This window comes from Lithobates pipiens, unplaced genomic scaffold (genome assembly GCF_037356315.1).
Source record: "Lithobates pipiens isolate NorthernLeopardFrog02 unplaced genomic scaffold, aLitPip1_a1.2 Scaffold_8, whole genome shotgun sequence".
In the NCBI taxonomy this organism is placed as follows: domain Eukaryota; kingdom Metazoa; phylum Chordata; class Amphibia; order Anura; family Ranidae; genus Lithobates; species Lithobates pipiens.
This window is the reverse complement of record NW_027507903.1, coordinates 19,986,164-19,995,914: the sequence shown is the minus strand read 5'-3', so window position 1 is coordinate 19,995,914 and position 9,751 is coordinate 19,986,164. Positions and strand designations below refer to the sequence as shown.

Here is a 9,751-nt window from a genome sequence, read left to right as displayed (position 1 = left end):
TGCATTGTTGACTGTGGGACCTTATATAGACAGATGTGTGCCTTTCCAAATCATGTCATGGCAAGGGCTGTGAATACTTATGTGCATGTCGTTTTTTTTTTTTTTTTTTGCTTTTTATTTTCCATAAATGTGCAAACATTTCAAACAAACGTCTTTCATGTTGTCATTAAGAGAAGCACGGATTATGAATGCAATGATATAAGGAGTGCTGGACATGACAGTGTGGATGAGGGACACAGAGGGTTAAGCTTTATGGGTGGAGTTCAGGAAAAGGTTTGCAGGAAACAAGTTCAGTGTAGGGGAGGGGTCACATAAAAGGGAGAGGTGTGGCTTTAAGGAATCATTCGGAGCCCAGTGTGACACAGAGGAGGCAGTTTTTTCGCTGCTCCTCTGCTATGGCGGACCTCGAGGGACTCTTCGCGCGGCTGCGACGGGCGGCGGAGGTGCACGGTGCGGACTGGCTGCGGGACCGTGTGGGTGACCTGGCGGACGGCGATGTGGACGGCGGCGGGACAGGTGAGGTTCCACTGCGCGCGCGGAGGTCTCGGCCTCCGGCGCGTTTTTCTCCTGGGCCTACTCCTCGGCCGCCTCGTGACTCCCGGAGCCCGGGGGTGGACCGATCGGTCCCCCCGGCAAAACGGCAGGTTCTCGGTTCCCCCCGGTCCGGGCGGTCGTTGCGCCGCCGACCGGAGGGGGGCGGGGCTTCGCGGCCGCATGGAAATGGCGCCGGGACCGCACGGGGCCCGGTGGAGGTGGGGGGGAGTGTGGATGGCTCTGGGTCGGCAGGCCAAGGGGGGGTGCACGTGGCGGGGGATCTGCGGCATGCTGGGTCTGGGGCCAGCATCCGCGCGGTGGGGGGGAAGGGGGCGCTCCGGGGGGGTCACATGCTGGAAGGGGGGGAGGGTGGGTCGCAGAAGGCTGCCAAGGTGCCTGGCAGGGCTGGTTTTAGACGCCGGCATGCCGGGGGCGGCGGGGGGAGGAGGACATTGCCTGCAGTCCCGGATCGCAGGGACCGGATGGACCGCGCGGAGCACAGGGGGATGGCCGCGTCCCCGGTGCGCGCTGGAGAGGTCGGTTCGGAGAGCGAGCTGTCCCAGGAGGAGGAGGGGTCCTTTTCTGCACCTGGACTGGTAACGGTCGCCGAGGCCCCTGGGGGCCCGGGTAAGTTGCGGGAGTCTACATTGCTGGCAGATGCCTTGCGGGATCTGATGGGGGTGGCGCAGGGGGGTGCGGTGCCCACGGGATCCCGGGACGTATTGGGGGGGGTTGCGGCAGGTTCAGCGCAGGGGGCGGGGCCTGTGGCCCCGGGGGGGCCGTCAGGTCAGTTGCAGGAGCTGTTGGGGGGGCTGCAGGCCCTGGTTGGTAAGTTTGCTGGGGGCTCCGGGTCGCCTCAGGTGGCCCCCTGGATGGGTAATGTGGGGGGGGCCGGGGGGGCGGAGGTCATTCCTGCGCGGGATTCACCGCCTGCTGCGGTGTCGGGGAGCATGGATGCGGGGGCCGTGGGCTCGGGGGTCCCCCCGGTGCCCGCGGACCCGGGGGCGCGGTCTGACCTGGTTAGGATCGCGGATGCTGCCCGGTGCGAAGTCTATGTTTGTTTCGAAGGCCCATTGGGGGCGCATTTGAAGCAGGAGGTGCGGGACAAGATCGGCAAGGGTGAGTATGTGGAGATTTTCTCTTTGCTCCCCCTCGAGAAATTTAATTTGGACAGGGTTAAGCCGGACAGTTCCAAGAAGGACGACGAGGAAAAACGTAGGTATCGGCTGATCCCGCGCACATTTGCAAATTGGCTTCAGGCGTTCGCTATCTTGGCTAGCGTGATAGGGGAAAAGAACCCCGAGCATTGCTCGGCGTTATTTTGTTACCTGGACGCGATTGGGGAGGCTCACCGAGTGTATGGAGGGCTGGCTTGGCTGCGCTATGATGAGCAGTTTCGTCAGCGTAAGGCAGTGCGGGCTGACCTGCGGTGGGATCACAAGGACATAAGCCTCTGGATGAGGCTTATGTCTGCTCCGCGGGCGCCCACTCCGTTTCTTCAGGGGGGGGCCGGGAGTGCGTCTTCCTCGGGACTGCCGGCCGGAAAGAAGTGGGGGGTGTGCTGGCCCTTCAATGAAGGGGCTTGTAAATTCGGAGGCGCGTGCCGCTTCAAGCACGAGTGCTCTGGGTGCGGCGGCACCCACCCCCTGTCCCGCTGTTTCAAAAAGGGTCAGCGGGCCGGTGCCGCCGGTCAAAAAAGGGATGACGCCGGTGAACCTGGGAAGGATGCTTCCTTTCCTAAATAGGTATCCGGATGGTGCGGCGGCGCGGGGGTTAATTCTGGGTTTTCGGGACGGTTTTAGGATTCCCTGTTCTTTGGGAGGGGTGCCGCCGTTGGCCAGGAATTTGCGTTCGGCTTTAGATCACCCGGGGGTGGTGGATGATAAATTGGGTAAAGAGGTGGCGCTGGGCCGGATGGGTGGTCCTTTCGAAGTGCAGCCGTGGGGGGACCTGGTGGTCTCCCCGTTGGGTGTAGTTCCTAAGAAGGAGCCGGGGAAGTTTCGCTTGATTCATCACCTGTCTTTTCCAAAAGGGGGGTCGGTCAATGATTTCATTGACCCGGAGGCGTGTACGGTTTCCTACACGTCTTTTGACGCGGCGGTACGGTGGGTCAGGCGGTATGGTCGTGGGGCTCTCATGGCCAAGGCGGATGTGGAATCGGCGTTTCGCCTTCTGCCGGTCCACCCGGACAGCTTCCGGCTGTTGGGATGCCATTGGCGGGGCAAGTTTTATGTGGACTTGTGCCTGCCCATGGGTTGTTCCATTTCATGCGCCTATTTTGAAGCTTTTAGTTCATTCTTGGAATGGGTGGTGAGAGATGTTTCGGGCCTGGAGTCGGTCATCCACTATTTGGATGATTTTCTGTGCGTGGGCCCGCCTGCCTCCAATGTGTGTGCGATTCTTCTGTCCACGTTGCAGCACATTGCGGGCAGGTTCGGGGTGCCGTTGGCGGGGGATAAGACGGAGGGCCCGGTGACGGAATTGAGTTTTCTGGGAATCGGGATTGATTCTGTGGCAATGGAGTGTCGATTGCCAGAGAATAAATTACGGGATCTGCAGGCGGAGTTGGCAGGCATGCAGGGCCGGCCGAAGGTTCAGCTTCGGGCCCTGCAGTCCCTGTTGGGCAAGCTGAATTTCGCTTGCCGGATCATCCCTATGGGCCGGGTGTTCTGCCGACGGCTGTCGGGGGCCACTGCCGGGGTAACCGCCCCTACCCACTTCGTGCGTTTGCGAAGGGAACACCGGGAGGACCTGCGGGCTTGGCATGAATTTTTGGAGTCGTATAATGGGCGGGCTATGTGGATGTCGGGGCCAGTGAGCAACTTCGATGTGGAGTTGGTTACTGACGCGGCTGGCTCAACGGGTTATGGGGCATTTTTCCGGGGTCGGTGGAGTGCGGAACCTTGGCCACGCTCATGGGAGGTTGCGGGGTTGTTGGGCAATTTGGTTTTGCTAGAATTGTTCCCGATAGTGGTGGCATTGGAGTTATGGGGGGCGGAGTTTCGTAATTTGAAGTTGCGCATCAATTGCGATAACATGGGGGTGGTCCAGGTCCTCAATCGGATGACTGCTTCTTCCCCCCCGGTCATCCGGCTGCTGCGACACCTGGTCTTTCGATGTTTGCGGCTCAATGTTTACGTTTATGCTGTGCACATACCTGGGGTGGAGAATTCTTTGGCTGACTCGCTCTCTCGTTTTCAGTGGGACAAGTTCCGGCAGCTGGCGCCGGGAGCGGAGGAGTCGGGGGCGCCATGCCCCGGGTGGATGTGGGAACTTCCCTTGGAATCGCCGCAGGTTGGTTAAAAAGGTCGTTGAGTGAGGCTACATGGTCCGCTTATTCTAGAGTGTGGGCGGAATGGTGGGCGTTCCTGCGGGAGGTTGGAGTGGCTGGTCGGGGCTCCGACCGGCGCTGGGTGGTATTGTACTGGGTTGCCCGGAACATTGAGACGGGCCTGTCTCCCGCATCTATTGAGCGGAAGCTGGCGGGGTTGGCCTTTTTGTTCAAACTGTGGGGGGAGCCGGACGGGACGAAGGATTTTTGGGTGAGGCAAACGTTGAAGGGGTACAGGAGGGATTGGAAGGGTAGGGATGCGCGCCGGCCGGTGTCATTTGACAATCTGGTGGCAATTTGTTCTCGGCTGGTGGACGTTTGCTCGTCTGCTTACGAGACCGTCCTGTTTACGGCAGCGTTTTCGCTGGCGTTTTATGGGGCTTTTAGGATTGGGGAGTTGGTGTGTCGCTCAAAACGGGTGGCTGGGGGTCTGTTGGATCAGGACGTGCAGGTGGTTGCGGATCGGGTGAGTATACGGTTGCGTAGGTCTAAGACTGATCAACGGGGCAAGGGAGTGGCGATTACGCTGCTCGCCCTGCCGGGCTCGGTAGTGTGCCCGGTGGCGGCGGTACGGGCTTTCCGGGCGGTGCGGCCTGGGAGGGCGGGCCCCTTTTTGGTGCACGAGGAGGGCTCTTTTCTATCCCGTTTTCAGTTTGTGTCGGTCTTTCGGCAATGCCTGAGGGCGGTGGGTTTGGATGAGCGGGACTACGCGTCCCACTCTTTCGGATTGGGGCGGCCACGGAGGCGGCTCGATGTGGGCTGGAGGAGGAGGTGGTTCGCCGGATTGGTAGATGGGAGTCCCGGAGGTTCCGGTCCTATGTCCGGCCGCAGTTGCTACTGGGGTAAGGATGGTGCGGCTGGGGGTTGTTTGCTGTGGGATTTATGGGGGGGAGGACTGTGCTTGTAACATTCCTTTGGTTGTTGTGTTATTTCTCTTGTTTTCATTCCAGATGGAGGTTCTCAACGCCTCGTTTGGATCCTGGGGCATTCGTACGTCTGCTGGGGGGCCAGGAGAGGTGATTCTCTACCAGCAGGCAGGCAATTAGGTATCCCCAGGGAGGTAGCTAGGGTGATGTGGTTGGGTTTCCCGGGCATGAGGTGGGAGCGTGTCATGAGGGAGGTGGAGCGTTTCGCTTTGAGGGATAGGCCCCCGGATGTGCTGGTCGTTCATGCGGGGGGCAATGACCTGGGAGTTCGAAAAGTGAAGGACATTTTGGCGGATATCAAGGCTGATGTGTTGCGCATGCGAGTCCTTTTCCCGGGCACCATTTTGGTGTGGTCAGACATTGTGGCCAGAACGGTGTGGCGGGGGGCCAGGTCTTTAGCCAGCCTTGAGAAAACCAGGATTAGGGTTAATAAGGTTGTTGGGCGGTTTGTAGTGCAGAACGGGGGCATTGTGGTAAGACACAGGGAATTGGAGGTGAATGTAGGGCTTTATCTTAGGCGGGATGGCGTTCATCTATCGGATGTGGGGATTGACCTCTGGTCCTTTGGCTTACAGGAGGGCATACAGAAAGCTCTTCGGGTGTGGGGCGGCCCTCAAGGTTGAGGGGGTCACCCTTTCGGGCTGTGGCGGTGTGTTTTCTGGTGGTTTCTGACGGTAGACAGGTACTCAGAAGGGATCTGAGGGTGTGGGGGGCTCATCTAACGATCGGCCCCTCTGGGTATTCCTGAACGTTGGAGGGAATACGGTTATGTTCACTGGCGGAAGTTGTCTCCGACCGGTCACAGGTGGAGGCCTTTGGGAAGTTGGTCAGGTGTACCGCAGTGATTGGGTATTGGCTTAAGTGTGGTCACCGTCAGAGATCACCAGAATGGGCAGTTAATGTTAATTTAAATGTGGTTTAATGTTAATAAAGTTATTTATATTTATATATTTATATATATATTTATATATTTATATATTTTCATATTTACAAGTTATTGGAGTAATTTTGAGTTATGTTTAATAAAGGCTGTTGTGGCCAGTTTACTCCAACCTATGGTGTGGTCTCGTTTCTAATAGATAAGGAATAGTATAAGGGGAACATTCAGACTACACTAGTCAAGAGAAGCACGGATTATGAATGCAATGATATAAGGAGTGCTGGACATGACAGTGTGGATGAGGGACACAGAGGGTTAAGCTTTATGGGTGGAGTTCAGGAAAAGGTTTGCAGGAAACAAGTTCAGTGTAGGGGAGGGGTCACATAAAAGGGAGAGGTGTGGCTTTAAGGAATCATTCGGAGCCCAGTGTGACACAGAGGAGGCAGTTTTCCCACCCTCCCGCCCTATTGTTATGTGTTTGTTTTGTGGTGTTTTGTTGCTGGTCTTTTTCTTCTTTTGCAGGTTTCATCGGTTGTCACGGCAGCTGAAAGTTTTTCGTGTTGGCGGTGTGTTTTCTGGTGGTTTCTGACGGTAGACAGGTACTCAGAAGGGATCTGAGGGTGTGGGGGGCTCATCTAACGATCGGCCCCTCTGGGTATTCCTGAACGTTGGAGGGAATACGGTTATGTTCACTGGCGGAAGTTGTCTCCGACCGGTCACAGGTGGAGGCCTTTGGGAAGTTGGTCAGGTGTACCGCAGTGATTGGGTATTGGCTTAAGTGTGGTCACCGTCAGAGATCACCAGAATGGGCAGTTAATGTTAATTTAAATGTGGTTTAATGTTAATAAAGTTATTTATATTTATATATTTATATATATATTTATATATTTATATATTTTCATATTTACAAGTTATTGGAGTAATTTTGAGTTATGTTTAATAAAGGCTGTTGTGGCCAGTTTACTCCAACCTATGGTGTGGTCTCGTTTCTAATAGATAAGGAATAGTATAAGGGGAACATTCAGACTACACTAGTCATGGAGTATTGTTTGTAGAGTTTAAAAAAGTGCTCGGAATACTTTCCAAATGCACTGTACTAGCATATTATAACTGCCTTTCAGGTAAAAAAAATTGTCAGCGGTTTACTTTGCTATCACTTAAAATCTTCTTTATCCTATTGGCCAGTTGATGAGTGGTGCCTGGTTTCCCCCAGACATGATGCTTACCATTCAGGCCAAAGAGTTCAATCTTCGTTTCATAAGACCAGAGAATTTTGTTTCTCCTGGTCTGAGAGTCCTTCAGATGCCTTTTGGCAAACTATAGGTGGGCTGTCATGTGCCTTTTACTGAGGAGTGCCTTCCATCTGGCCACTGTACCATACATACCTGATTGGTGGAGTGCTGCAGATATGGTTGTTCTTCTGGAAGGCTCTCCTCTCTCCATAGAGAAATACTGGAGCGCTGTCCATCAGGTTCTTGGTCACCTCCCTGACAAAGGCTCTTCTCCACCAATCGATCAGTTTGGCCGGGCGGGCCAATCTAGGAAGAGTCCTGGTGGTTCCAAACTTTTTCCATTAAAGGATGATGGAGGCCACTGTGCTCATTGGGACCTTCAAAGTTATAGAAATATTTCTATACCCTTCCCCAGATCTGTGCCTCCATACAATCCTGTCTCGGAGGTCTACCGACAATTCCTTGGACTCCATGGCTTGGTTTGTGCTCTGACATGCACTGTTAGCTGTGGGACCTTCTATATACAGTGTTGTGGAAAATTTTCTGAAGATGTATTGGATGTATTTTAATATGTATTGTCATAAGAGTCCCCCCAGTTTTTGTTCTCCCCCAGCCTGCTCTAAAGAGCTGACTGGGGCAGACTGATGCTGGTTGAGATCCATTAGGTAGTGGAAAACTTCCTGGGATTGGAGAGAGGTGTTTGCAGAGTGGGGGTATGTCTGCCTGTGAAAGGGACCCTGTACATTGCACAGACGATCGTCTGAGGGGATATGCTTGCTCTGCAAGGATCGGTTATGGGCCGATGTACGCTCATTGTCTCTGCTGTGTCTGATCAGCACATGTCGAGATTCGCAGCGTGCACCTGCAGATAACCTTCCATCCACAAGGAAGGGTAACATAATCCAGGTATGCATTGTTCTCTGGAACAATGTATATTAAGGATTCCTATCAATGGAATTGTAGTCATCATTCATTGGTTATTGTATAAATTAATTTATTCTGTGTCATGTCTTTATTTGGTCATGTCCTTATATGGTCATTCACATCCTGTGTTGTTCATTTTCCTGTGAGGTCACAAACTGTGTAGGAGGGGTTTAGCTGTTGGAGGCAAACCCTCCAGGCTTCCTGTTGATATGTAAATAAAAGCAGATGCACGGTTCAGGAAGGCAGAGATGCTGACCGAGTTGAGAACGTAAGAATGCTTGTGATGTCTGTTTACTCGGATGAGTGGGTTTTTAGGTAAGATGCATTATATAATTTAGACAAAATGTTATTAATTATTAGAAACAGGAGATCTGGTTGTGTGCATAGCGTACATCTATATTTCCATAACAACAGGTGTGTGCCTTTCCAAATCATGTACAATCAACTAAATTTACCACAGGCGGACTCCAATCAAGTTGTAGAAACATCTCAAGGATGATCAGTGGAAACAGGAGGCACCTGAGCTAAATTTTGAGTGTTATGGCAAAAGCTGTGAATACTAATGTACATGGGATTTTTTTTTTCGCTTTTTATTTTTCATAAATTTGCAAACATTTCAAACAAACTTTTTTCACGTTGTCATTATGGGGTATTGTTTGTAGAATTTTGAGGAAAATAATTAATTGAATTAATTTTGGAATAAGGCTGTAACAACAAAATGTGGAAAAAAGAGAAGTGCTGCGCATACTTACAGAATGCACTGTACTAGCACATTATAACTTTGCCTTTCAGGTAAAAGTTAAAGGGATTGTAAAGTGAATTTTTTTTTAAATTTAAAATAACAAACATGTTATACTTACCTCCACTGTGCAGCTCGTTTTGCACAGAGTGGCCCCGAACCTGGTCTTCTGGGGTCTTCTGGGGTCCCTCAGTGGCTGTCTCTGCTTCCTTCCGCAGGTACTTCTCATGTTCATGCGAGCTCCCTCGCATGGTGAGAAGCATCTGCGGGCGCGCTCCCGTGATACAGCCGGCGGCTATAGCTTGCTGTATCACACGGCCCCGCCCCCAGCGCGCCGCGTCAGTGGATGTGATTGACAGCAGCGCGAGCCAATGGCTGCGCTGCTTTCCATCCATCCACTCCAGCCAATCAGCAGCCAGGCTGAACGGTGGAAAGGATGTCGGGGGACGAGCGCAGGACTTTCGAGGGGTGAGGTAAGTAAAACGGGGGGGCTGGGGGCGCAGGCACTGTCAGATGTTTTTTCACCTTAATGCATAGAATGCATTAACTTGAAAAAACATTTACCTTTACAACCCCTTTAAATAAAAAATTGTTGTCGGCGGTTTACTTTGATATTACTTCAAATTTTTGGGACTAATGGGTTACAAGAGTTTAACGCCATATAGTTCTGTGCATTACTGCAAGTTTAACGCCGTATATTTCATTGCGTTACTGCAAGTTTAAAGCAGAGTTCTGCCAAAAAAAAAATTAAAAGTCAGCAGCTACAAGTAGTGCAGCTGCTGACTTTTAATATTAGGACACTTACCTGTCCAGGGCAATGTCCTCACCCAAAGCCGATTTGTCCCTCAGCTCCCGGTAGGGTTGCCACTTTTTCTTCAAGCCAAACCTGAACACTTAAGTGGCACACAGCAATTATTTTTTATTTTTTTGTATACACTATAGCAATGTTTCTCAACTCCAGTCCTCAAGGCGCCCCAAAAAGTCATGTTTTCAGGATTTTCATTATCTTGCACAGGTAATTTTATCAGTTTCACTGCCTTAGTAATTACCACAGCCGTTTCATCTGAGGGAAATCCTGAAAACATGACCTGGTGGGGCGCCATGAGGACTGGAGTTGAGAAACCCTGCACTATAGGATAACAGACCTGGGACTCCTTTGGGTGCTCCAAAGAGAATAGCAATGCA

General features: G+C 52.4%; 1 protein-coding gene across 1 annotated transcript; it reads left to right on the top strand.

Moving 5' to 3' along the window:
- Window positions 1–306: 306 nt before the first annotated feature.
- Window positions 307–7,534, top strand: LOC143960072 (uncharacterized). The gene is made up of 3 exons (XM_077468349.1): window positions 307–516; window positions 3,736–4,652; window positions 7,517–7,534. The coding sequence occupies exons 1-3, from the start codon at window positions 396–398 to the stop codon at window positions 7,532–7,534; spliced, it is 1,056 nt and encodes a 351-aa protein (XP_077324475.1). The 5' UTR covers window positions 307–395.
- The last annotated feature ends 2,217 nt before the right edge of the window (window positions 7,535–9,751 follow it).

What these genes read in the sequence shown, in the direction of transcription:
- LOC143960072 (XM_077468349.1), top strand. Translation starts at nt 396, where the DNA reads ATGGCGGACCTCGAGGGACTCTTCGCGCGGCTGCGACGGGCGGCGGAG. An exon ending in TGTGGACGGCGGCGGGACAG is followed by an intron (nt 517 to 3,735) that starts GTGAGGTTCCAC and finishes TCTCGTTTTCAG; the next exon opens with TGGGACAAGTTCCGGCAGCT.